At 52.1% G+C, this 27568-nt stretch overlaps 1 protein-coding gene across 1 annotated transcript; it reads left to right on the top strand.

Moving 5' to 3' along the window:
- Positions 1–732: 732 nt before the first annotated feature.
- On the top strand, positions 733–26500 carry SENP3 (SUMO specific peptidase 3). Its single transcript, XM_060255812.1, has 11 exons — positions 733–867; positions 7426–8411; positions 10019–10321; positions 10980–11091; positions 12864–13011; positions 15788–15835; positions 16545–16622; positions 17016–17153; positions 19640–19723; positions 24098–24148; positions 25742–26500. The coding sequence occupies exons 2-11, from the start codon at positions 7439–7441 to the stop codon at positions 25850–25852; spliced, it is 2046 nt and encodes a 681-aa protein (XP_060111795.1). The 5' UTR covers positions 733–867; positions 7426–7438; the 3' UTR covers positions 25853–26500.
- The last annotated feature ends 1068 nt before the right edge of the window (positions 26501–27568 follow it).

Raw genomic sequence — 27568 nt, 5'->3', positions numbered from 1 at the left:
CCTGACTTCTGTAAGCATTGCTGTGAATGTTCCCCTCTTGTGGATTGTATGGACACACCACGTGCAGGCCGCATGAAGTCCCTGGGAGAAAGGCGGACTACAAATAACGCAAATAAATCAAACAAGTTTTTAAGGCAAGGCTTCATTTATGGATTGGTTAATACTGAGTGTCTTCTACAGTCTGACTCTTGGTTTTGTATCTTGTAACAACCTTAAAGTGTCGGTCAGAGGAATCCAGGCTGCAAATAAAGGGAAACCAGCTTGCATTCAAAACAGCTGTTGCATTTCAGAATCCAAAGAATCAGATCAGCTGCAAGACTTTTCCGCACATTCCAGAAGAGCCAAGCCCCGCCCCCACAGCGAGCAGCGAGATGGGTCTCCCTCGGCCAGAGCGGCCCCGCTTCCCATCATGCCCTCCTTCTCCGGATGACACCTGCACTCCAGCCGCTGCCCTGCTGGCCGTTCCGCCTCCCGACTCTATGGTCGCCCAATCTATTTATAGACGGGAAGGGACTCGAACCGCTGAGGTGTCACGCGGTGACGTAGGCACGCCGAGGCCGCGCCCTCTCCCTCCCAAGAGAGCCGCTGCCCTTGCGTCGTGACGTCACGCGCCGCGCCGGCGTGCCCTGATAGGGAGGGGAAGGCGGTGCGCGCGGGTGACGTCACGCGCTTGGTGAAGTGACGCGGCGCCTTTTCCTTCTTAGCCCCGCCTTCTCCCCCTCGACGCGGGCTGATGACGCCTTTGGGCGGCGCCGGTGGCGGCGGCAGCTCCTGAGGGAAGGAGGAGGCGGCGGAGGAGGAGGCGGCGGCGCTTCTGGGAGCTGCTGCAGCGAGAGGCCCCTCCCCCCGGCCTCCCCGCCGGACACGGTGAGCCCCTCCCCCGACCCTGCGCGCCCTGAGCCCCCTCGGCCGCCGTAGCCGCCTCGCCCTGCACGGAGCGGGGGTCCGGCCGTTGCTGCCCCTGGCCACGCCCCCTTCCCCAGGGGGCTCCTCCCCCTCAGGCCCTCAGGCAGGGAGTGCCCCGGATGTGGTGGGCCTACCTGGCCAGGGTGTAGGGGCGGCTGCTAGCACGTGAGGGCAGATGCAGCATGCGCAGAAGGCAGCGGGGTCCGCAGGTGGGACTCAGGCACAGGGGGATCCGAGGACTCGGGGGGGGCCGTGGCCGGCAGCCATGGCGACCAAAAAGGACCTTCGCATTCTGACTCCCAGGGCCAGGAGGCAGCATCCCGGAAGGCCCCGGCCTCTCTGCCATGTTGTGGCTGGCCCCTGTGTGAGAAGGCAGGAGGCTGGACTGGATGGACCCTCCCTGGTCTGATCCTGCAGGGCTCTTCTGAGGTTCTTCTCAGGGGAAGGCCCCGGCCTCTCTGCCATGTTGTCCCTCCAGAGGAACTGGGTGGCCACTGTGTGAGACAGGAGGCTGGACTGGATGGGCCCTCCCTGGTCTGATCCAGCAGGGCTCTTCTGAGGTTCTTCTCAGGGGAAGGCCCCGGCCTCTCTGCCATGTTGTCCCTCCAGAGGAACTGGGTGGCCACTGTGTGAGACAGGAGGCTGGACTGGATGGACCATCCCTGGTCTGACGCAGCAGGGGTCTTCTGAGGTTCTTCTCAGGGGAAGGCCTCAGCCTCTCTGCCCTGTTGCTGGACCTCCAGAGGAACTGGTTGGCCACTGTGTGAGACAGGAGGCTGGACTGGATGGACCCTCCCTGGTCTGACCCAGCAGGGCTCTTCTGGTGTTCTTCTCAGGGGAAGGCCTCGGCCTCTCTGCCCTGTTGTTGGCCCTACAGAGGAACTGGCTGGCCACTTTGTGAGACAGGAGGCTGGACTGGATGGACCCTCCCTGGTCTGACCCAGCAGGGCTCTTCTGGTGTTCTTCTCAGGGGAAGGCCTCGGCCTCTCTGCCCTGTTGTTGGCCCTCCAGAGGAACTGGGTGGCCACTGTGTGAGACAGGAGGCTGGACTAGATGGACCCTCACTGGTCTGATCCAGCAGGGCCCTTATTATATTCCTATGAAGGCCTCAGCCTCTCTGCCCTGTTGTGGGCCCTCCAGAGGAACTGGTTGGCACTGTGTGAAACAGGAGGCTGGACTGGATGTACCCTCCCTGGTCTGATCCTGCAGGGCTCTTCTGAGGTTCTTCTCAGGGGAAGGCCCCGGCCTCTCTGCCATGTTGTCCCTCCAGAGGAACTGGGTGGCCACTGTGTGAGACAGGAGGCTGGACTGGATGGACCATCCCTGGTCTGACGCAGCAGGGCTCTTCTGAGGTTCTTCTCAGGGGAAGGCCTCAGCCTCTCTGCCCTGTTGCTGGACCTCCAGAGGAACTGGGTGGCCACTGTGTGAAACAGGAGGCTGGACTAGATGGACCCTCCCTGGTCTGATCCAGCAGGGCTCTTCTGATGTTCTTATGAAGGCCTCAGCCTCTCTACCCTGTTGTTGTCCCTCCGGAGGAACTCATTGGCCACTGGGTGAGACAGGAGGCTGGACTAGATGGACCCTCCCTGGTCTGATCCTGCAGGGCTCTTCTGAGGTTCTTCTCAGGGGAAGGCCTCGGCCTCTCTGCCCTGTTGTGGACCCTCCAGAGGAACTGGGTGGCCACTGTGTGAAACAGGAGGCTGGACTGGATGTACCCTCCCTGGTCTGACCCAGCAGGGCTCTTCTGACGTTCTTCTCAGGGGAAGGCCTCGGCCTCTCTGCCCTATGTTGGCCCTGTCTAGAGGGACTGGCTGGCCCCTGTGTGGGAAGGCAGGAGGCTGGACAGATGGACCCTCACTGTTCGGATCCAGCAGGGCTCTTCTGATGTTCTTCTCAGGGGAAGGCCCTGGCCTCTCTGCCCTGTTGTCCCTCCAGAGCAACTGGTTGGCCACTATGTGAGACTGGAGGCTGGACTGGATGGACCATCCCTGGTCTGACCCAGCAGGGCTCTTCTGAGGTTCTTCTCAGGGGAAGGCCTCAGCCTCTCTGCCCTGTTGTGGGCCCTCAGCCCCTCTGCCCTATTGTGGCTGGCCCCTGTGTGAGAAGGCAGGAGGCTGGACTGGATGGACCCTCCCTGGTCTGATCCTGCAGGGCTCTTCTGAGGTTCTTCTCAGGGGAAGGCCCCGGCCTCTCTGCCCTATGTTGGCCCTGTCTAGAGGGACTGGCTGGCCCCTCTGTGAGAAGGCAAGGCTCTGGACGGATGGACCCTCACTGTTCTGATCCAGCAGGGGTTTCTTGAGGTTCTTCTCAGGGGAAGGCCCCGGCCTCTCTGCCCTGTTGTCCCTCCAGAGCAACTGGTTGGCCACTGTGTGAGACAGGAGGCTGGACTGGATGGACCATCCCTGGTCTGACGCAGCAGGGCTCTTCTGAGGTTCTTCTCAGGGGAAGGCCTCAGCCTCTCTGCCTTGTTGTTGGCCCTTCAGAGGAACTGGCTGACCACTGTGTGAGACAGGAGGCTGGACTAGATGAACCTTCACTGTCTGACCCAGCAGGGCTCTTCTGGGGTTCTTCTCGGGAGAAGACCTCAGCCTCTGTGCCCTGTTATTGGCCCTTCAGAGGAACTGGTTGGCCCCTGTGTGAGACAGGAGGCTGGACTAGATGAACCACAAGCGGCCACAAGCATAGCCACCTTCAAGAGGGGCTTAGATAAAAATATGGAGCAGAGGTCCATCAGTGGCTGTTAGCCACAGTGTGTGTGTGTGTGTATTTGGCCACTGTGTGACACAGAATGTTGGACTGGATGCGCCATTGGCCTGATCTAACATGGCTTCTCTTATGTTCTTAACCTTCTCTGTCTGACCCAGCAGGGCTCTTCTGAGGTTCTTCTCAGGGGAAGGCCTCAGACACTCTGCCCTGTTGCTGGCCCTCCAGAGGGACTGGGTGGCTTCTGTGTGAGACAGGAGGCTGGACTAGATGGACCCTCTCTGGTCTGATCCAGCAGGGCTCTTCGGAGATTCTTCTCATGGAAGGCCTCGGCCTCTCTGCCCTGTTGTTGGCCCTCCAGAGGAACTGGTTGGCCCCTGTGTGAGACAGGAGGCTGGGCTAGGTGGACCCTCACTGGACTGACCCAGTAGGGCTCTTCTGAGGTTCTTATGAGGGCCTCAGGCTCTCTGCCCTGTTGGTCCTCCAGAGGGACTGGGTGGCCACTGTGTGAGACAGGAGGCTGGACTGGATGGACCCTCCATGGTCTGATCCAACAGGGCTCTTCTGATGTTCTTATGAAGGCCTTGGCCTCTCTGCCCTGTTGTTGGCCCTCCAGAGGAACTGGGTGGCCACTGTGTGAGAAGGCAGGAGGCTGGGCTAGATGGACCCTCCCTGGTCTGATCCTGTAGGGCAGAGATGGCCAACTGTAGCTCTCCATATGTTTTTTGTCTACAACTCCCATCATCCCCAACCATTGGCCATGCCGGCTGGGACTGATGGGAGTTGTAGGCAAAAAACATCTGGAGAGCTACAGTTGGCCATCCCTGCTGTAGGGCACTTAAGATGTTCTTCAGGTGTCACTGCTACGGCTCCTCCTGCCAGGGAGGGAGGTATCACTGGTTTTCCATGTACATTCCTCAGTCCTTGTCATTTTTGCTCTTGGAACTTGCCTGTGCAACCTCGCCCTTTGCTGAAAAAGTGATGGCCATGGTGATGTTGCCTTTGGCTAGTTGTGCTATGTGGTTTAGGCAATAGTGTGCTGGAGGGGGCTATGCAGCCTATTGAATACCAAAGTAAATGCTTTGGGTTGAAATAGAGGGCCCAAAAGGAAATTTAACTATGGGAGTTTGTTATCGCCCACCAAATCAAAAGATAGAGGATGATTATAATATGATGGAAGGATTAAAGATAGCGGCTAAACGTAAAAACTGTGTCGTAATAGGTGATTTTAACTACCCGCAGATTGATGGGGTCAATATGTGTTCAGGTCGTGAGAAAGAGATTGCGTTTCTAGACGCTCTCAATGACTGTGCTATGGAGCAGATGGTCTCAGAACCTACCAGGGGTGGAGCGATCCTGGATTTGGTGCTAAGTAATGCCCAACACTTGGTGAGAGATGTAAAAGTGATCGCACCGTTTGGGAGCAGTGACCATAACGTTATTGATTTCACCATTTGTATAAATAGAAAGTTGCCCCAAAAGACCAGCACAACCACATTTAACTTTAAAAGGGGTAAATTCTCTGAGATGAGGAGGCATGTGAAGAGGAAACTGAAAGGAAAGGTAAATACAGTCAAACCTCTTGGGGAAGCTTGGAGGCTATTTAAAACTACAATCCTAGAAGCTCAGATAAAATATATACCACAAGTTAGGAAAGGCACAAACAGGTATAAGAAAAGGCCTGCATGGTTAACAAAGTAATGGAAGCTGTAAAAGGTAAGAAGGACTCCTTTAAGCGGTGGAAAGCTAGTCCAAGTGCGATTAATAAAAGGGAACACAGGCTGTGGCAAATCAAATGCAAGACTGTGATCAGGCAGGCAAAAATGGAATATGAGGAGCATATTGCAAAAAACATAAAGACCAATAATAAAATTTTCTTCAAATTTATTAGAAGCAGGAAACTAGCCAGGGAGGCAGTGGGGCCCTTGGATGACCAAGGGGTAAAAGGATTACTGAAGGAGGATAGGGAAATGGCTGAGAAGCTGAATGCATTTTTTCCCTCTGTCTTCACTGTGGAAGATGAGAAGTGTTTGCCCGCTCCAGAACCACTAATTTTGGAAGGGGTGTTGAAAGACCTGAGACAGATTGAGGTGACAAGAGAGGAGGTCCTACAACTGATAGACAAATTAAAGACTAATAAGTCACCAGGTCCGGATGGCATACATCCAAAGTTGAACTTGTGGATCTTCTGACAAAAATACGTAATCTTTCATTGAAATCTTCCTCTGTTCCTGAGGACTGGAAGGTAGCAAATGTCACCCCCATCTTTAAAAAGGGTTCCAGAGGAGATCCGTGAAATTACAGGCCAGTCAGTCTGACTTCAACACCGGGAAAGTTGGTAGAAACCATTATCAAGGACAGAATGAGTAGGCACATTGATGAACACAATGTTGTTGAGGAAGACTCAGCATGGGTTCTGTAAAGGAAGATCTTGCCTCACTAACCTGTTACAGTTCTTTGAGGGGGTGAACAAACATGTGGACAAAGGAGACCCAATATATATGAAAATGTCAAGGCAGTGTGCGTTTGCAATAAAAAAGGCCAACGCCATGCTGGGAATTATTAGGAAGGGAATTGAAAACAAATCAGCCAGTATCATAATGCCCCTGTATAAATCGATGGTGCGGTCTCATTTGGAGTACTGTGTGCAATTCTGGTCGCCGCACCTCAAAAAGGATATTATAGCATTGGAGAAAGTTCAGAAAAGGGCAACTAGAATGATTAAAGGGCTGGAACACCTTCCTTATGAAGAAAGGTTGAAACGCTTAGGGCTCTTTAGCTTGGAGAAACGTCGACTAAGGGGTGACATGATAGAGGTTTACAAGATAATGCATGGGATGGAGAAAGTAGAGAAAGAAGTACTTTTCTCCCTTTCTCACAATACGAGAACTCGTGGGCATTCGATGAAATTGCTGAGCAGACAGGTTAAAACGGATAAAAGGAAGTACTTCTTCACCCAAAGGGTGATTAACATGTGGAATTCACTGCCACAGGAGGTGGTGGCGTCCACAAGCATGGCCACCTTCAAGAGGGGTTTAGATAAAAATATGGAGCAGAGGTCCATCAGTGGCTATTAGCCACAGTGTGTATGTGTGTGTGTATGTGTGTGCGTATATATATATATTTGGCCGCTGTGTGACACAGAATGTTGGACTGGATGGGCCATTGGCCTGATCTAACATGGCTTCTCTTATGTTCTTATGTTGTTTACCTTGACTTCCAGAAAGCTTTTCTTATGATGTGTGAGAAGGCAGGAGGCTGGGCTAGATGGACCCTCCTTGGTCTGATCCTGTAGGGCTCTTCTGAGGTTCTTCTCAGGGGAAGGCCTCAGCCTCTCTGCCCTGTTGTTGGCCCTCCAGAGGAACTGGCTGGCCACTGTGTGAGACAGAAGGCTGGACTAGATGGACCCTCCCTGGTCTGATCCAGCAGGGCTCTTCTGAGGTTCTTCTCAGGGGAAGGCCTCAGCCTCTCTGCCCTGTTGTTGGCCCTCCAGAGGAACTGGCTGGCCACTGTGTGAGACAGAAGGCTGGACTAGAGGGACCCTCACTGGTCTGATCCAGCAGGGCTCTTCTGAGGTTCTTCTCAGGGGAAGGCCTCAGCCTCTCTGCCCTGTTGTTGGCCCTCCAGAGGAACTGGCTGGCCACTGTGTGAGACAGAAGGCTGGACTAGATGGACCCTCCCTGGTCTGATCCAGCAGGGCTCTTCTGAGGTTCTTCTCAGGGGAAGGCCTCGGCCTCTCTGCCCTGTTGTTGGCCCTCCAGAGGAACTGGCTGGCCTCTGTGCTTTTTCTTATTCCTTTTTTCTGACTTTTTACAGGCACGTTGGAACCATGAAGGAAACCATCCAAGACAAAAAGTGCTGGGGGTCGTCCCGTGGTCTTCGCAGTCCCATGGGGCCTCAAAGCAAGCTGTGCAGGTCTTCCCAGGAGTGGGGCAAACAAGAACACAAGCACGGTGGTGGCTTTGAAGGGAGTCGGCACCTGGCATATGGCAAGGAGCAGCCTCTGGGCTTTGACCCCCTGTCCTCTGGCAGTGAAGATGATGAAGAAGATGACGAAGGAGGAGGCGGAGGAGGAAAGTGGGATCTTCCGAGCATGTCCAATTGGGGGGTTGCAGGAGGCACATCTGACCCATCCAGGAGCAAATCTTCCCGGGGAAAGGTTGCAAGGAGCGGGGGCAGAGCTTGGCCATTTGAAGTAGGGACCAACTCTGGCCCCAGAGGGCGTCCACAGCTGCCAGGAAACCCCAGGCGCCGCTGCTTCCGCCGCAGGCGTCAGCGAGCCCTGGGGGCCTTCCGCATGCTGCTGTACTCGAAGAGCTCCTCCCTGGCTTTCCACTGGAAGCTGTGGGGCAGGATGGCCTCCAAAGGGCGCCGGCGAGGAGGGCCAAAGCGAGCCCGCTCATCCCTCTCCCTTTCCCCTGGCTCCCAGCCCGATGATGACCGCCTTCCCCTTTACAAGAAAAACTGCCTCCTAGGGCTGGAGGACTGTGCGGCGGGGGGAGCCAAGCGCCGGCCTGGCCCCTCTGAGCCCCACCTGGACTACGAATTGGATGGGGCCTTTCCTGCCTCCTCAGCCTCGCCTCAAGCGTCCCGTCTCAGTTTGCTGGGAGCCCTGATAGATGAGACATCCCCTTATCCTCAGTATGTGGAGCTTCAGGGGGTCAGTTTTGACAAAGACCCCGGGGCGATGGAGATTGATGAAGAAGCAGGTGCCATGCTCAAGTACACCGCTGGGGGAGCCCAGCCCTCCCCTCGGACTAGGAGGCTGAGAGAGGCAGAGCACGGCCTGGATGGAGACGGAGGTAAACTTGAAAGGATGATTGCCCTTGACTTCTCTCTCGGAATGTGTGAGATGATATATACAACGCTTAATACCAAGTCTTGACTTTTAACCGGTGTTTGCCTCCTCAGGAATATACTCTTGAGCACGTGTGGGGCAGCCAGTTCTGCCGTGAGTTCACAGGGAAACCTTCTGCAAGCCTGGGTCATTAGGCTAAAACTCACAGGCTTCAGTAGGACAGGGTGCTTGTCTTATTGGGAAGCTGGTGTGGTGTGGTGGTAAAGACTAGCAGACTCGAATCTGGAGAATCGAGTTTGATTCCTCTTTCCTCCTCCACGTGCAGCCAGCTGGGTGACTTTGAGCCAGTCACAGCTCTCTCTGAGCTTTCTCAGCCCCACCTACCTCCCAGGCTGCGTGCAGTGGGGAGAGAAAGGGAAGGCAATCGTAAGCTGTTCAGGCTGCTTTGAGTAGTGAAGGAAAGGAAAGGAAAGGTCCCCTGTGCAAGCATCAGTCGTTTCCGACTCTGGGGTAATGTTGCTTTCACAACGTTTTCACGGCAGACTTTTGACGGGGTGGTTTGCCATTGCCTTCCCCAGTCAGCTACACTTTCCCCCCAGCAAGCTGGGTGCTCATTTTACCGACCTCAGGAGGATGGAAGGCTGAGTCAACCTCGAGCCAGCTACCTGAAAACCCAGCTTCCACTGGGGATTGAACTCAGGTCATGAGCAGAGAGTTCAGACTGCAGTACTGCGGCTTTAACACTCTCCGCCACGGGGCTCAATGAGTGGGGTATAAAAAACAATTTTCCTTATTACTTACTTGGTTTTTTAAGGGTTTTTTTTTATGCGGAGTCAGTTTTGTTTGATGGTTGTGAGCTGCCCCAGGCAGGTTCGGAGAGCCATCCAGTAGATGACTATTGCAATTCACTCTGCCCTTGAAGAGGGTTTGGAAGCTGCAGCTACCGCAGAGCGCTTTAACGGGACTGCTGCTCGGCCCAGCTGTTGGGGTCCTGGGACCCCAGCATGGTGGCTGTTATGAGCCCAATTCAAGGTGTTCGTTTTGACCTTTAAAGCCCCACAGGGCTTGGGGCCGGGATATCTTCTCTGACTTATTCCTGCCAAGGAATTGAGATCCCAGGGAGAGGGACTGTCCCCTCAGTCAGAAAAGCTCGTGTGGCATGTACAAGAGAGGGGGCCTTTTCAGTGGCAGCCCCACAGGGGTGGTACAGCATCCCCAGTGAGGTGGGCCTGGCCTCCTCGCTTTTCGTTTTTTTAGAACTGCATTTGATTAAAACTATCTCATGTTGCAGTTTTAAATGTTGGTAGTGTGGAATTTTATGTGATCTGTTTTACCTGTATTGTAAGCACTGTATGGAAGAAGGGCAGCTGATTAGTGTTCTACATTAATAAAATCCCATATTTCGTCTGATGTTTCAGGTGGACCACCGTGTTGGTCTGAAGCAGCAGAACAAAGTTTGGGTTCAGGGGCACCTTTAAGACCAACAAAGACGCCCACGAAAGCTTATATCCCAAATTAAACTCTGATGCTCTTAAAGGTGCCCCGGGACTCAAATTTTGGCCTGGTGGTTGTCAGACCTTCAGTCTCCTGACAAGCCCTCTCTCCCCATAGGCCCCCTGGACGGCCTTCCCAACGGCTTTGCCTCCCTCACTCCCGATGGCGACATGTGCTCCCTCCCTGTAGTCGCAGATGCCACCATCCTCATCAGCAACGTTTGTAGCATCGGAGGCCATGTGGCTGAGGAGCTCTTCCACGACCCCCGAGACAAGGACGGGGCGGCTGATCCCTCCGGCCTCAGGCTAGAAGCAGGGAGCCAGCAGGCAGAGCTAGCCATGGAGAGTGGCCTTGAGCAGCTGGACGAGAAGGCAGCTCAGCGCAGCCCGCTGAGGGAGGAACACCTGACCTGCGTGCAAAGTAAGACGGGTGGGGGGGGGGATGCTGGTGGTCTCCTGGGGGTGCAGGTTCTCCAAAGGCCAGTCTCAGTCTAGCCTCTTGTTGCCCAGCCCTCTCACAGGGGAGAAAAGGCATCTGAAATCATTACCAAAAAACACAAGTGAAGAACTGTTTGTGGGAACTGAGCCAGTTTCAGTGAAGCTGCAAACATAGCTTAGAAAATATTGGTTTTGTTTGAAGAGGTTACTGTCTCATCTTGGGTGCTGCAGTCCTCTTCTGCAGCCAAACAATCCAAGATTGGAGAGTCAGTTTGGTGTAGTGGTTAAGTGTGCAGACTCTTATCTGGGAAAACCAGGTTTGATTCCCCCACTCCTCCACTTGCAGCTGCTGGAATGGCCTTGAGGTCAGCCATAGCTCTCGTAAGTGTTGTCCTTGAAAGGGCAGCTGCTGTAGGACCCCTCTCAGCCCCACCCACTTCACAGGGGTTTAGTGATGTCTGAGTTGCTTGTCCTCCACTCTTCCTTCTGAGAGTTCCGCCTGCCTTAGGTGTGTGATCCTTCAGCATTAGGACTGCTCTGTGCCCCTTTGTTGCATCTCTTCTCTCAGCCCACCCTGCTTGTTCTCACCTGATGGAGAGACTTGCCTGGCCTCAGTCGTTTCCTCCTGTCCTTCCTCCCAGACATCCTGGATGAATTCGTGCAGACATACGGCAGCCTCATTCCCATCAGCACGGATGAAGTGGTGGAGAAGCTGGAGGACATCTTTCAGCAAGAGTTCTCCACGCCTCAGAGGTGTGACTCCTCTCTTCCCCTCTCCCCTTCCCCTCCAGTATCAGTTTGGGAGCACAGGAATCGCCTTGTCCAGTCTCTGTTGCTGGGTCCCCAGGACTGGTGAAGCTGTTCCTGCCTGGGGGGCCGGCAAGGAGGGGGGGAGTGCCATCCCCTACATTGGTGACTGTGGGAGAGGAGGTATCCCTGGTGAGTTGCAGCCACGGAAGACCACAAGAAGTCAAGTCATCCTTTCTTGCCTGTGCTGCCTTTAATGGCCAGGAAGCTTTACTGCAACCTAGAACTGTAACACAGTGCTGGAGAAATACTTCAGATCTGTGAGTTAAATGTTTCAGAGCTGCGTAGGGGAGGGCCACAGCTCAGCAGCAGGGCATCTATGAACATATGAAGCTGCCTTATCCTGAATCAGGCCCTTGGTATCAGTCTTGTCTACTCAGACTGGCAGTAGCTCTTTCTCCAGGGTCTCAAGCTGAGGTTTTTCACGCCTACTTGCCTGGACCCTTTTTAGTTGGAGATGCCGGGGATTGAACCTGGGACCTTCTGCTTACCAAGCACAGGCTCTACCACTGAGCCACCCTCCCTCCCCTAATATGAACATATGAAGCTGCCTCTACTGAATCAGACCCTCTTTGGTCCATCAAAGTCAGTCTTGTCTACTCAGACTGGCAGCAGCTCTTCAGGGCCTCAAGCTGAGGTGTTTCACGCCCACCTGTCTAGACCCTTTTTAGTTGGAGATGCCAGAGATTGAACCTGGGACCTTCTGCTTCCCAAGCAGATGCTCTACCACTGAGCCACCATCCCTCCCTTAAAGTTGCCTTCATTCCTTATGAACATATGAAGCTGCCTTATCCTGAATCAGGCCCTTGGTATCAGTATTGTCTACTCAGACTGGCAGCAGCTCTTTCTCCAGGGTCTCAAGCTGAGGTTATTCACGCCTACTTGCCTGGACCCTTTTTAGTTGGAGATGCCGGGGATTGAACCTGGGACCTTCTGCTTACCAAGCACAGGCTCTACCACTGAGCCACCCTCCCTCCCCTAATATGAACATATGAAGCTGCCTCTACTGAATCAGACCCTCTTTGGTCCATCAAAGTCAGTCTTGTCTACTCAGACTGGCAGCAGCTCTTCAGGGCCTCAAGCTGAGGTTTTTCACGCCTACTTCCCTGGACCCTTTTTAGTTGGAGATGCCGGGGATTGAACCTGGGACCTTCTGCTTACCAAGCAGATGCTCTATCACTGAGCCACCGTCCCTTCCCAAGATCCTTCCACAGGATCATCTGTTTATCATGTGTGCCAGATCATCTGTTTAGTATGCACAGGGTCTCAGGCACCTCCAGTTAAAAGGACCAGGCAGTAAGTAGGTGACCACAGTAACATGAGACCGTGGAGAGCTGCTGCCAATCTGAGTAGACAATACTGACCCTGGTGGTCTGATTCGGTATAAGGCAGCTTCTTGTGTAAGCTTCACGGATGTGCGTGTGCATGCCAAAGACATACAGAATGTCACCTTTTAAGCACCAGATTTGTATTCTTAGGTTATGCTTGAGGGACTTCCTGAGTCTTCCGTAGAAAAGAGCTCCTCCTACTCCTGTGAGAGAGATGATGCCCCTGTGTTCAGGGGTTCACGCCTTCTAAATTCCAAGAACGGAAAGCCGTCACTTCCATGGCCTGCTCTCCTGGCAGCAGTGCCTGGGGCTGGTTGGGTCTCTTCTCTGGCACACCGAGGCTCATGTAAGTGTGTAAGACCTTGTGCCTCTCCCCTCTGGACCCTACAGGAAAGCCATGGTCCACCAGCTGATTCAGTCCTATCAGCGGATGCCGGGCAACGCTGTGCTGCGGACGTTCCGGGTCACCTATAAGCGTCACGTCCTCACTATGGACGATCTACAGACACTCTATGGGCCGAATTGGCTCAACGATCAGGTACTGTGAGCGAGCAGGGAGGGTGAGGAAGGGTCGCTTTCAACGGGAAAGAAACAAAATGCCCCGGGGGGGGGGGTTGTATATGTGTGTGGGTATGGCACAGGATTCGGACGTGGTGGGAGGGGGTCGTGCAGTAGGAAAGTGTAGTAGCAAAGAGCTGAAACTGCGAATTGGGCCGTTCCCAAAGTGATCACCATCTCCTATGTGAACTCAAGAGATGGAAATATTAAGAAACAAGAAATCACAGAACTAAAAAGTAAAGCAAGACGAACAGGGGAAAAAAATATAAAGAAGTGACTTCTGCTTTTCTCCACAACAAACATGAACAACAATTACTCTCTTAGTACCAAAGAAATAAGTTTCTCTTTTTTTCACCTATCCGCTAATCTTTTTGTCACCCTTAATCCTCAAATCCATGTCTCATTGGTTCCTGCAAAAAGTCTATAAAGGGTTTCCAGTTAGAGATAAATGTCTTTTCTCTAACCAAGGAAGTAAGTGTAGCCATCTCTGTAAGTTTCATGGTTTTCACCAAAAATTCCTTTGTAGTGGGTAACGTCGAATTCTTCCATTTTTGTACATATATTAGCCTTGCTGCTGTCATCTGTAAAAAGAAAGCGCCATGATTTTTTTTCTAGCTGTCTGTCTGTTAGTCCCAAAGGGGGAGCCTCTTTAGAATCTTCTGAATTAGAGTATATTTATGTCCAGATTTTTTTTAAGCCTTGTTATATGTCCACCATAAATGATAAAAAAAACCCTTCATTTTGTTCACATTTCAAGCTTATATTTGAGATATTTTTATACACTCTAGGTGATTTCTCTGGTGACCATACCATATACCATTGGTGTAGAGCCAGTTGGTGTAGTGGTTAAGTGTGCAGACTCTTATCTGGGAGAAACGGGTTTGATTCCCCACTCCTCCACTTGCACCTGCTGGCATGGCCTTGGGTCAGCCATAGCTCTGGCAGAGGTTGTCCTTGAACGGGCAGCTGCTGTGAGAGCCCTCTCCAGCCCCACCCACCTCACAGGGTGTCTGTTGTCGGGGAGGAAGATAAAGGAGATTGTGAGCCACTCTGAGACTCTTCGGAGTGGAGGGCGGGATATAAATCCAATATCTTCTTCTACATCATTTTATCAAAATTCTCTTTAACCTCGTCTGAAAGAGGTGGAAGGGCCTCAAATTTATGTTAAGCTTAACATAAATTTGAGGCCCTTCCTCCCCATGTTTTCCCATTGTTTCATTTCTATATTATGTCCAAAGTTTTTGCTCATTTTATCATAGACTCTTTCACACATTCTCCTTCTAGTTCAAATTTCAACAAAAGTTAATATATTTTGGCAGGCCTTTTTTGAGCAGGAATGCAATCCCATCTGTCTTGGCATCAAGGGTGTGTGGCCTTTTATGCAAATGAGTTCCTGCTGGGCTTTTTAGTTTCATTTTCTATTTCCCTTGAGAAAAGTCTTAATATGTCACAATATATTATGCTTAGTTATTTCTCATCTATAAAATGCGTGCTGTGTAGAAAGCCATAAAGGTGTTTACAGACAAAGCCTAAGTTTATATTCCATATTCTCAGGACGGCACGTTTTATATAATTTTTAAAATCCACATTACCCTTAACTTTATACCACAAATATCTGTGCCAAACAAAATCTCAAATTGTGACCTTCTGACTCCCACAAAAACTTCGTGTTTCTCAGCAGCACCCATTCTCTCCAACAAAGACAGCTGCGCGTTTCCCCATCTTGATGTATCTTCTTCCCTGTCTTAATGCAGTGATTTTGAAATAACATACAATTCATAGTTGTCAGTGTAATACCCAAATACCTTACGTTCTTCTCCATCTTAAAATCAGTTTTATTCATCAATTTCATTTGTTCTTCTAGAATGATAAGAGTTGGAAGGAGCCATTTTATTATTAATTTGATTGACCTCTCCAGAAATTGGCTTTATAGAGCATTCCAGCTTTTTAATCTCTGCTTTTCTATTGCTTTGTTTTAAAATCTCCTTAACCCAGGGGTGTCAAACATGCAGCCCAGGGGCCAAATGTGGCCCCCAGAGGGCTCCTATCAGGCCCTCGAGCAACTGGCTGTTGCCTGCTTACTTCTCCCTCTGTCTTGTTTCCTTCTGCATCACAGCTTGCTTTGCCAGGCTTGCTCAATCGCACAGAAGCTGCAGAGCAAAACCTCTATTTTCTCCATTGATGGAGACTCCTCCCCCTCCTGAGCTAATTGCTTCCCTTTGTCTTTTAAATTTTGCAAACCTCAGAGTGACCTTCTCAGCTTTACATGGGGGGGGGGAAGTGCTCTAGAGTACCCCAGCCGCCTGTTCATTGAGCTGATTGGTTCCCTTTGTCCTTCAGATTTTCCAAACCTCTGATTTAATCATCTCTACTTTACAGGGAGGAGTTACTCTAGATAACCCCTAGCCCACCTGTGCACTGAACTGTTCAGCTTCAAATTTTCCAAACCTCTGAGCTGCCTTCTCAGCTTTACATATTTGGGGGGTGGGGATGGAAAGTCACAATGATTGCTTTCTTAAAAATAAAACGGTTTTATAGATTCCCAGCTGTGTCTTCTGCTTTAAAAATGGTAGGGTCAGTTTGACCCCATTTACGTTTTTTGTGGGGTTTTGATGTTTTCAACGAGGGGCATTTCTGACCCCAACGTCTTTTGGCCCCATCTTGGTGAAGGGGAGCAGCTGTGCTTATGACTCTCTTGAGATTGTTGTGGACAGAAATCTAATGCAGCCACCTAATTTCCTCCCATCTCTGGGCAGGTCATGAACATGTATGGGGACCTTGTCATGGACACAGTGCCAGAGAAGGTGAGCTGCCGGTGGGAAGTGTGCTGGCCAAGGGGGGGGTGGGAGGGGGGGTGGCAAGAATCCCGGAGGCTGGGATGTTTCGGTAGGCCCCATATGGGAAAGCTCCCACTGCCTTTGCTGTGCCCATTCATAGGTTTCCTACCAACCATTTGCTTTCCCCCCCAATGTAAACGGCCCATCTTGATTGTCTTCCACGTTATGGGAGCAGAACATACTTCAGAAAAACCCAGGAAGAAGGGCACCATGTTTGCCTCTGTAGCTTAGCTTGCAGCTGCCTGGCATTTTGAGATTGTCCTCCGAATCCCCCGTGGCTGTCGTGTATTATCTGTCCCAGACCCCTGGCAACCATTTGGTGGTGAAGTCCTCAGAATTCTCGAAGTGGCCAAAGGCTCAGTGGAATTTGGGACCCTGCCCTAAGTAGCTCTATATCAAGTTGTTTTATTTTGGGGGGGGGGGGTGCGTTGTTCAGCTAGTTGGTGAAACCAGCTGTCATCCTTGATCATTCTCTTCTGGGGGACTCGCTCCAATTTTATGATCTTCTGACATTACCGGAAGTAATTGGCCACTCCGCCTGCATGTGAATCATGGAGGTCCCTTCCAGTTCCTTTGCCCCGCCCCCCCCCCCGGCCCCTCTCTGCCTCCAAGCGCAACGAGGGCAGCTTCCCTTCCCTTCGCTGAGCCAAAACTGTTCATTTCCCCCCCCCATCAGGTTCATTTCTTCAACAGTTTTTTCTACGATAAGCTACGAACCAAGGGGTACGAGGGAGTTAAACGCTGGACCAAAAACGTGAGTTGTGGCCAAGAGCCCATCTTTCGGGTGCGTTGGGGTCTGCAGTTGGTATGGGCACTCAGTAGGAGTTGCTGTGGAGGCATCAGCAGGAAACTTCAGCGTTTCACTTCCAGGCCGGGGAGATGCTGGGGTCTGGCCTAGTCTTGCCACTCTGAACTGTGATCCCCAGACATTCAGGGAACTGGTGCGAAGAGCCCTCCTTGTGCCCAGGGGGCACTGCCGTCTTTTCCCCCCCGCCCACAGCTCTTTCTCAGTCTGCTCTCCCTCGGTCTCTGGGGGTTTGGGAGGGTGAAGTTTCCTCCTACCAGCACTAGAAACTAGAGTCTCCAGGGGCCTTTGGAAGGAGGCTGCTCAGTCTGTATGGTGCCCCGCCCACCCCCCACCCCGCAGGTGGACATCTTCAACAAGGAGCTGCTTCTCATCCCAATCCACCTGGAGGTTCACTGGTCTTTGATCTGCGTGGAAGTGAAGAAGAAAAAGATCACCTACTTGGATTCCCAGCGCACCCTCAACCGGCGGTGTCCCAAGGTAAAGGCAGTGCGGCTGCACTTTCACCCTACTTTGAAACTGGTCTTCCATAAACCCCCGCCCAGAATGCTTTGTGAGAACCCAGGGAGGCTACCCGAGGCAGAGGACCCAGTTTGGTAGCCAGCATCCGTTTTCACCAGGGGTGGTCAAACTGTGTCTCTGTGTCTCTTTCACTCATATTGTGCGGCTCTCAAAGCCCCCACCACCCCATCATTTGGCTTGGAGAAGGCATGTGTCTCTTTCAATAGCTTTGCCGTGCCAGCTGGCGGCTTAGAGAATACACTTAAAGTTGCTCTCTCTCCACCTCTCCCTCCCTCCTCCCATCTATTTGTTTTCTTTCCATATTTCCTTCCTTCCTGTCTTGTGGCTTTCAAACATCTGACGTTCATGTCTTGCGGCTCTCAGACTTCTGACGTTTATTCTATGTGGCTCTTACATTAAGCGAGTTCGGCCACCCCTGGTTTTCACTGTGGATGAATCTTTTAGAGAGAAGAGACATTGTGAGGGAAGCATGAAGAGCCTGGGAGTTCTCAGTTCAGACAAAAGACAAGGGGGGGGGGTGTGATAGAGGGCCATAGAATTACACACAGGATGGAGGAACTGTGGAGAAGGAGCTTTCTCTCCCTCTCCCATCGTACAAGAACTTGAAGGCATCCAATAAAACTGAGCAGTAGATTCAGGACAGGCAAAAGGAGATACGTCTTTACACAGAAAGGGACTAAAAGGTGGAATTTGCCTCCTGAGGTTGTCGTGATGACCACAGACCTAGATGGGCAGATTCCTGGGAGATTGGGCAGATTCCTGGGAGAGAGGCTGTCCATGGCCTAGTAGCCACAGTGACTAAAGGGAATCTCCATGTTTAGATGCAGTACACCTCTGAATCTCAGTGCCAAGAGGCAACCTCAGGGGAAGTCCTTGGCTCTGTTGTTGGACCTCTGGCAGAACTGGTTGGCTGCTGTGAGACCGGATGCCGGACTACACGGACCATGGGTCTGATCCAGCAGGGCTTATGAGCACTTTTCAAAAAAGTATTTCCTGGGCTGCTGAAAGAGCCACTGTGCTTGGGCCAGAGGAGTGCCGGCTGCCTGGGAAGCAGCAAGGGGCAGGGTGACATGAGAGAGGTTTACAAGATTATGCATGGGATGGAGAAGGTAGAGAAAGAAGTACTTTTCTCCCTTTCTCACAATACAAGAACTTGTGGGCAGTCAATGAAAGTGCTAAGCAGTAGGGTTAAAACGGATAGAAGGAAGTACTTCTTCACCCAAAGGGTGATTAACGTGGAATTCACTGCCACAGGAGGTGGTGGCAGCTACAAGCATAGCCAGCTTTAAGAGGGGATTGGAGCAGAGGTCCATCAGTGGCTATTACACACAGTGTGTGTGTGTGTATATATATATACACACACACACATATTGGCCACTGTCTGACAAAGAGTGTTGGACTGGATGGGCCTTTGGCCTGATCCAACATGGCTCCTCTTCTGTTCTTATGTGACACAGAGTGCTGGACTGGATGGGCCATTGGCCTGATCCAACATGGCTTCTCTTATGTGACACAGAGTGTTCGACTGGATGGACCATCGGCCTGATCCAACATGGCTCCTCTTCTGTTCTTATGTGACACAGAGTGTTGGACTGGATGGGCCATTGACCTGATCCAACATGGCTTCTCTTCTGTTCTTATGTGACACAGAGTGTTGGACTGGATGGGCCATTGGCCTGATCCAACCTGGCTTCTCTTATGTTCTTATGTGACACAGACTGTTGGACTGGAGGGGCCATTGGCCTGATCCAACATGGCTTCTCTTATGTTCTTCTGTGACAGAGTGTTGGACTGGAGGGGCCATTGGCCTGATCCAACAGGGCTTCTCTTATGTGACAAAGAGTGTTGGACTGGATGGGCCATTGACCTGATCCAACATGGCTTCTCTTATGTTCTTATGACTGAACACAGGTGTTTATTTAAATCATTTATTACCTGCTTCCCCCCCCCCCTTACAGCTCTCAAGGTAGCTTGCAGTATAAATAAAATACAAAAAAAATGAAGTATGTGAAAGTACATAGAGCCAGAATTTTCTAGAACTTTTAAAATCACAATTTAGGAGGGCAGGGAACTCTTGCTATTAAAAGCAGAGGTACGGCTTACAATAATGGGTTTTCAATGTTTAGGGGGCGGGATTTCCAGTCTGAGTCGTTCAGCAGTGGAACCAGCTCCCTTGGGGGGTGGGGAGTTCCCCCTCCCTGGCAGCTGTCAAGCAGTGGCTGGAGGAACCCTGGTCAAGGATGCTTTGGGTGGATCCTGCATTGAACAGGGCGTGGGAGTGTGTGGACTGGGGGCTTGCATGGGCCCTGCAGGGAAGGGGCCAGAGGCAGGCAGTCCGGGGTGGGGGGCGTTGCTCCAGCTGGGAATTGTTTCTGATATCTGGCAGGAAGCCTTTGAAGCCTGAATGCTGTTGCTGTGTCTGTCCCCCCCCTCCCTCCCCCCAGCACATCTGCAGGTACCTGCAGGCTGAAGCAGAGAAGAAGAACAGGCCGGACTTCCGAGATGGATGGAAAGGGGTTTTCCAGATGGTGGGTATCCTTCTGGTGGCACGTTGAGGGTGAGGCGGGGGGCCCTGTGTGTGGAGATCTGTTCTGGTGGTTTTCTCTGCAAAAGGAATCCAGACTGCCCTGAGATAGACCCGGGGGGGGGGGTCTCTTGAGCAGGAGCTGATGTCCCATCCTTTGGGCTTGCAGTGAGCTTGAAACTTTTCAGGTCTGCCCAGTGACTTCCCTCTGGCTTTTCTAAGCTCTGCAGGGCTTCTTCTTTTTTGAGTGTGGGGGGGGTGCTTGTGTTACTGCCAGTAGTCAGGATTCTCTCCCCCCCCCCCCAGCATTTCCCCTCTGCTGTAATCAGGCTGATTGCAATACGCACAATTTGCACCAATGTTCCCTCTAAGCTGTGGCGTCTTGTGAGCAAAAATTCTACTTTGTGAGCGACTGGCATTAGTGTTGCGAGCGAGCGATTTGGCTGCGGCATCAATGAGTGTGCTCTGGGGCCCTCCTTCCTGAGCGAAGACACAAATGTGTGAGCCTGGAGGCTAAAAAACTGAGCTGGCTCACACTAACTCATTGCTTTGCACCACCGCTTCCCACTTTCTAGGTGAGATATAAATACTCACAAATCTCCCTTCTGACTCGTATCTGATGAAGTTTTGACTCTCAGCAGTTCATTACTGTTAGAGTTTTATGTTGTGAGCCGCCCTGAGCCCGCTTCGGTGGGGTAGGGCGGGATATAAATCGAAATAAATAAATAAATACCTCAAAATTTTTCTTAAGGCGCTGCTGGGAGTCAAATCTAAGTAGTTCAGAGATTGTCGCTACCTTAATGTGTCCCTATGTGTGAATAAGGCCGACTTCCCTACTGCAGTCACCTGACACAAGTGTTGAGATTGCATTTCAGGGACCCCCCCCCCCCCCCCCAGTCTGAGCAGGGGGCTACAGCAGTGGCTTTACAAAGGATCTCTTGATACAGCTGACAAAACCACCTTGAGCTGATTGAGCAGAAGCACTGAGACCCTAAAGCAGGGGCGTCAAACACGGGGACTGCATTGGCTGCCGACAGCATACCGAGTTCAGTACAAGGTGCTGGTTATGACCTTTAAAGCCCTTTATGGTCTAGGACCTGCCTACCTTAGGGACCGTCTCTCCCCACATGTTCCCCAGAGAGTGCTGAGATCGGGGTCTCAGAACCTCCTTACAATCCCTGGGCCAAAGGAGGCCCATCTGAAAGCGACCAGAGACAGGGCCTTTTCGATTGCAGCTCCCTGTTGGTGGAACCAGCTCCCGGAGGAGGTGAGGGCCCTGCGGAATCTCAGACAGTTCCGCAGGGCCTGTAAGACAACCCTCTTCCGGCTGGCATACAACTGACCGATATCTGAATATCCAAATTCATGAACATCAGCATATCTGAACTTTGGAATACTTGAAAAACCGACTTTTAGGGAAGATGTAGCATAGTATATTGATAAATGTGTTTTTATGTATTTTGCTGTATTAATTATTAATGTATTTAACCTGATTTACTGTTAGAGTTTTATGTTGTGAGCCGCCCTGAGCCCGCTTCGGTGGGGTAGGGCGGGATATAAATCGAAATAAATAAATAAATAAATTTGTTATGAGGGCCAGATCTGACATAAATGAGACCTTGTTGGGCTGGGCCGTGCGTGTACCTATTTCAGATTAGGTAGCAGGGATATAAACTTTAGAAAGAACGCAAACATAATTAAAGATTTTTAAAAAAAACCCCAACCTTAAAACATGCTTAAAACATTAGCTGTCTTTGGTCTTAAAGTTGCTTTCTTTGTATCTCTCTCGTGCAATCCAGGAAACTGGGCAAAGGAAGCTCTGGCTCTTTCCTTCCTTCTCCAGGGGACCAGGAGAGAAAGGAGCTTCAGCCAATATAAGGAAGAGAGGCTTGGCTCAGTAGCTCTGCTGTGCGATTGAGAGAGCCTGGTAAAACAAGCTCTCTCACCCCCCTCCTCCCCAAGCCAATGGAGAAAATAGGGATTTTGCTCTGTAGTTCCTGTGCAACTGAGCAAGCCTTGCAAAACGAGCTGTTATGCAGAAGGAAGTAAGAGAGGGAGGAGGAAGCAGATGACAGCCAGTTGCTCGGGGGCCTGACAGGAGCGCCCTGATTCGGGCCCCGGGCCACATGTTCGACACCCCTGCTCTAAAGACTAACTAAAAAAGTGTCTTGAGGGAAATCACAGGCCTGATAACAGCAGGTATGCAAGGCAGAAACTTGGGGTCATGCAAGGCAGGGAGGATGGCTGGAGCCATCCAGAGTGACAAGGTCTAGCGGGATCCTTCTTGAGGGGGGGCGACGGCAGCTGGGAGGACCTGCTCCTCACCCACTGCAGTGTGACGCTCGACCGGCAAGCAGGCAGTTCAGAGCGGTGATGGGGCTTCCCAAGGTACCCTGGGTCACCTTCTGTTCCTTTCCTGCAAAGTGCTTAGACAGCCCCAACTTACATCTATTCAGACCCTTTGTTAATGGTGGATCGTCCAGATTTCCCCATCGTCTCCTGATTGCGTTTGCTTGGGAGCTGTACACCTTCCGCACCCCGAGGATAATGAAGGAAGTCGTAGGGGAGACTTGCATCCTATAAGAACAGCAGAAGAGTCCTGCTAGATCCAACCGTGATCCATCTAGTTCTCACACAGTGGCCAACCAGTTCCTCTGGCGGGCCAGTAACAGGGCAGAAAGGCTGAGGCCTTCCCCTGAGAAGAACATCAGAAGAGCCCTGCTGGATCAGACCAGGGAGGGTCCACCTAGTCCAGCCTCCTGTCTCACACAGTGGCCAACGAGGTCCTCTGGAGGGCCAACAACAGGGCAGAGAGGCTGAGGCCTTCCCCTGAGAAGAACATCAGGAGAGCCCTGCTGGATCAGACCAGTGAGGCTCCATCTAGTCCAGCCTCCTGTCTCACACAGTGGCCACCCAGTTCCTCTGGAGGGCCAACAACAGGGCAGAGAGGCCAAGGCCTTCCCCTGAGAAGAACATCAGAGGAGCCCTGCTGGGTCAGACCAGGGAGAGCCCATCCAGTCTAGCCTCCTGCCTTCTCACACAGTGGCCAACCAGTTCCTCTGGAGGGCCAACATAGGGCAGAGAGGCCGAGGCCTTCCCCTGAGAAGAACCTCAGAAGAGCCCTGCTGGATCAGACCGGTGAGGGTCCATCTAGTCCAGCCTCCTGTCTCACACAGTGGTCAGCCAGTTCCTCTAGAGGGCTAACAACAAGGCAGAGAGGCTGAGGCCTTCCCCTGAGAAGAACATCAGAAGAGTCCTTCTGGATCAGACCAGTGAGGGTCCATCTAGTCCAGCCTCCTGTCTCACACAGTGGCCAGCCAGTTCCTTTAGATGGCCAACAACAAGGCAGAGAGGCTGAGGCTTTCCCCTGAGAAGAACATCAGAAGAGTCCTTCTGGATCAGACTGGTGAGGGTCCATCCATTAAAGCCTCCTGTCTCACACAGTGGCCAGCCAGTTCCTCTGGCGAGCCAGCAACAGGGCACAGAAGCAGAGACTCTCATAAGAACACAAGGGGATCCCTGCTGGATCCGACCAGTAGTCCAGCACCTTGCCTCACAGAGTGGGCAGATGGTTCCTCGAGAGGCCCAACAGAGCATAGACCTTGCCCTGATGTTGCCTTCTGCCACTGAGATTCAGGAGTCATATTTTTCCCAGCTCAGGTCTAAGAATCCGATCTTAAAGTGATAACCAGCAGCAGGCAGAATTCTAAAAACGGTGGCCATGGAAGTAGCTCTTAAAAGACTAGCTGACTGGGCTGTAGTGACATTTTACTTCGAAGCTAGCAGGCGGCTCCGATCTTTAAGAGAGGAGAGGGGCTGCAGAGTGTTGGGAGAGTCGCTTACTGAACAAATGTGCAGAAGGGAAGCGCCACCTTTTCCCAGGGGCCCAGCCCCACCCACCCCTCATGCAGAGCTGAAGCAGGCGGTGACTAGAGAAGGCTCTTTGGACGGCTGCATCCCTCGCCTTAGGTGTGCCCCCCCTCCCAAAGGCTAACCTGGTACCTGCTTTTCTTTCCTTCAGGTGCCAGGCCAAAACGTTGCTCTTTACTCAGGGTTTCGGCTAAAGGAGCCCACCTTTTTTCCCCTCTGGCGTACAGTCTGCTCCTAATCTGAATATTGTCATATTTTAGACTGCTCTTTATTTCATGCGCTTTCGGTCCTCTAGCTGTTTCTGTCGACTTGGTCTTAATTTTATTGATTTGCTGCTTTGTGGCTTGAGTGTGAGCTGGCTGTTATGGGCCTGAGAGGCGGCGTCCTTGTTTTCTAGCAGGGCTGTAACCAGCTGTCCAAGAGCGAGGCCCTGGAATTGCATGAGGCCCTGGCATTGTTTTGGCTGATTTCTCTCTCTCTCTCTCTCTCTCTCTCGTGTCATCCTCAGAACATTGCCAGGCAGAACAACGACAGCGACTGTGGAGCTTTCGTCTTGCAGGTGAGACCCAGGGCTTTTGCTCCCCCTGCTCCCCCCTCCCAACTGTGGCGTGCACAGAAAGTGTAACGTAAAGCTGCTTGAAGGGAGAATAATCTTGGAGGACTGGGCAAACTGCCACTTTCCTCTTCCGCAGATGTTCTCATGCAGGGGAACTGAAAACTAATAAAAAGTAGCTTTCTTGGTCAGGATGGGCAGCCGTGTTGGTCTGCAGCAGCAGAAAAGAGCCAGAGTCCAGGAGCTCTTTTGCAGCAGGCGATGTGCTTTCTTGAATAACTGCTCCAGTATTTGAAGAAGCAACTCAGCGCCTCTCCTGCCACAAATCCTTAGTGTTTAAGGTGCTCCTGGACTCTTGCTCTTTCGTACTGATCAAGTGTACTGTGAGGGAGGTTTCTTAAAGGCACGCCCCACCCCCCAAGGGTGTTACCACCTGGCCAGAGCTTCAGGGAAGAGGTCTACAACAGCTGGACTACTTGAACCAGTGTTCTCAAGGGAGAGCCAGTTTGGTGTAGTGGTGAAGTGTGTGGACTCTTATCTGGGAGAACCGGGTGTGATTCCCCACTTCTCCACTTGCACCTGCTGGAATGGCCTTGGGTCAGCCATAGCTCTGGCAGAGTTGTCTTTGAAAAGGCAGTTTCTGGGAGAGCTTCTCTCAGCCCCACCCACCGCACAGGGTGTCTGTTCTGGGGGAGGAAGGGAAGGTGATTGTAAGAGAGCCTGTTTAGTGTAGTGGTGAAATGTGCAGACTCTTATCTGGGAGAACCGGGTTTGGTTCCCCACTCTTCCACTTGCACCTGCTAGCATGGCCTTGGGTCAGCCATAGCTCTGGCAGAGGTTGTCCTTGAAAGGGCAGCTGCTGTGAGAGCCCTCTCCAGCCCCACCCACCTCACAGGGTGTCTGTTATGGGGGAGGAAGGGAAAGGAAATTGTAAGAGAACCAGTTTGGTGTAGTGGTTAAATGTACAGACTCTTACCTGGGAGAACGTGGTTTGATTCCCCACTCCTCCACTTGCAGCTGCTGGATGGTCTTGGGTCAGCCATAGCTCTTGCAGGAGTTGTCCTTGAAAGGGCAGCTGCTGTGAGAGCCCTCTCAGCCCCACCCACCTCACAGGGTGTCTGTTGTGGGGGAGGAAGGGAAAGGAGATTGTGAGCCACTCTAAGTCTCTGATTCAGAGAGAAGGGTGGGGTACAAATTTGCAGTCTTCTCCTTCCTTCCTTCCTTCCTGAGAGCCAGTTTTATGCAGTGGTTAAGTGTGCGGACTCTTATCTGGGAGAACCGGGTTTGATTCCCCACTCCTCCACTTGCAGCTACTGTAATGGCCTTAGGTTAGCCATAGCTGTCGCAGGAGTTGTCCTTAAAAGGGCAGCTGCTGTGAGAGCCTTCTCAGCCCCACCCACCTCACAGGGTGTCTGTTGTGGGGGGAGAAGATATAGGAGATTGTAAGCCACTCTTGAGTCCCTGATTCAGGAAGGGCAGGGTATAAGTCTGCAATTCTTCTTCCTGCCAGATGCTTGTGTAGGCAAGCACCCCGCCCCGCTATTCCCTGGGTGCTGAGACTTCCACGTTTCCTCTTCTCTCTCTCTTTCTCGTTTGCAGTATTCCAAATACTTGGGACTGGGACTCCCCTTCACGTTCACACAGCAAGACATGCCGAAACTCCGCCGCTTGATGTACAAGGAGATGTGTCACTGCAAGCTGAGTGTGTGAAGAGGGCCTGCGTCCTCTCAGCCCCACACACCACCTCTTCCCCTTCCCAGAGCTGGGAGCGGCCCCCTGAAAGCTCTGCCTCACCTGATCTGGTGAAGGTTGATGCCCAGGGGTGCACGCAAGGGGACTTTGGGGTGACGGGACTCTTGATGTTTGACAAGTGGACTCCTGTTGCGGGGGGGGGATGTGTTTTTAACCCAAGTCTACCCCCCCCTCCCCTTTATCTTTTTCTCTTCCTGGTCTTTCCCCCCCCCCCCCCTTCTTCTCCCTTTTTCATATTTAAACCTAACCCAAGGTGGAGTTTCTTTGAGTTGGTTCTTTTGGGGAGGGACTGGGACGTATGTGGAGCCCACCCTCTGGAAGTCCTCCGCTCGCAACGGAAGAGAAGTGATAGAGCCCTGAAATGAGGACCAGGAAGAGGGGGAAGGCAGCAGTCCCCCTTTCTCCCCTGACTTTCTTGCCTTTGTTGGTTACTCGTGTTAGTGAATACTGTGTGGGTTTTTCCCCCCTGAGGGGCTGGGAGTTGAAAAAGCGGGGTGGGTGGCGGGAGGGGTCAGGTTTATACACTGGGGCCGAGAACTGAAACAAGCATTTTTTTTATACGATGGCTGCCATTGTGGGTAATAAAAAGCATTCTTTGGAGAAGCACGGAAGTGGTGGTGGACTGTCCCCAGGCCCAGAGTAGTAACCTGGATCTTAATTTTATATTTGAATCCTCCTGCCACAGCTTTTTAGATTCAAGGTGGCAAATAGCAGCTTGAAATTGTACATCTTTTTTTTAAAAAGGCAGGTTACAGATTATAGACAATTAACGTAATGCAGCTGAATCCTGCAAAACCGTTTCCCTTCTGCCTCATGTTCTCAGGAATAAAACAGGCTTTTGTGCCTAGCTGTGGGGAAGGACCCTCTCTGGCCACCATAGGCAAGGCCACAGCCATCAAGCCTTTTAAAAGCTTCCCTACTGCTCATGCCCTTCCATGCCGTGCTCTGGACCACACTCTGCCCCTACTCCTCTCCCTTCTTCCATCAGAGGGCTGGAACAAAGCAAAGGGGTCCTTGGCCTAAAACTTGGTCTTTGCTGGAAATGGCTCAGGTTTGGCCTCTACTTGCCGCTGCTGTCAGCAACTGACTCACTATCCTGTGCCCTCAGGATGTTTGGCCTTTCTCAGCTGTTGCAAAGAGCGAGGTGTGGAGTGGGAGGTGAGTCACAGACTAGGTAGGAGTAACAGGAGAGGAGAGTCATATCAGTCTGTGAGGACTATGTGTCCCTGTCCCCATGTTTCCCAGCTGGGAGAAATGCGGCTATTGGGGTGGGGGCAAAGCAGCCTTGCAGGGAGGGGCCACAGAGTCCCTGCTTCCCCTTCTTGGGAGTCCAGGTTCAGGCCTTGGCATTCATTGCCTGTGCAGAGCACAGGAGGAGGGAAATGTAGCTTGAGAGCCCTTTGACTCTGGAGGGGGGGGGGGGGGAAGACTGGCCCTCTATAGATGGCGGCATTCTGTAGGATGGGGTGGGTGTTGTAGGGTTGCCATTGTTCTTAGAGGGGGAGGGGAGAGAAGGTAGCTATGTCGCAGTTTTACAGTTGATCTCCAGACCACACTGCGCGCTTAGGCGTTGCTGGGGTCCTTGATTCCACCTCCCCTGGAGAAAAGGGCTGCTGTGGGAGGTGGGGGGGGGCATGGCGTAGTGCCCTACCCCGGTCCTTCCCCTCCCCAAAC

The sequence above is a fragment of the Heteronotia binoei genome, chromosome 15 (genome assembly GCF_032191835.1).
Source record: "Heteronotia binoei isolate CCM8104 ecotype False Entrance Well chromosome 15, APGP_CSIRO_Hbin_v1, whole genome shotgun sequence".
Lineage (NCBI taxonomy): Eukaryota > Metazoa > Chordata > Lepidosauria > Squamata > Gekkonidae > Heteronotia > Heteronotia binoei.
The sequence above is the reverse complement of the archived record's forward strand: the minus strand, read 5'-3'. Positions and strand labels throughout refer to the sequence as shown.

Bases quoted from the DNA above. Each gene is read 5' to 3' on its own strand.
- SENP3 (XM_060255812.1), top strand. From the start codon at position 7,439: ATGAAGGAAACCATCCAAGACAAAAAGTGCTGGGGGTCGTCCCGTGGT. The intron at 8,412-10,018 runs GTAAACTTGAAA...CTCTCCCCATAG, and splicing joins CGGCCTGGATGGAGACGGAG to GCCCCCTGGACGGCCTTCCC. The intron at 16,623-17,015 runs GTGAGTTGTGGC...CCCACCCCGCAG, and splicing joins TTAAACGCTGGACCAAAAAC to GTGGACATCTTCAACAAGGA.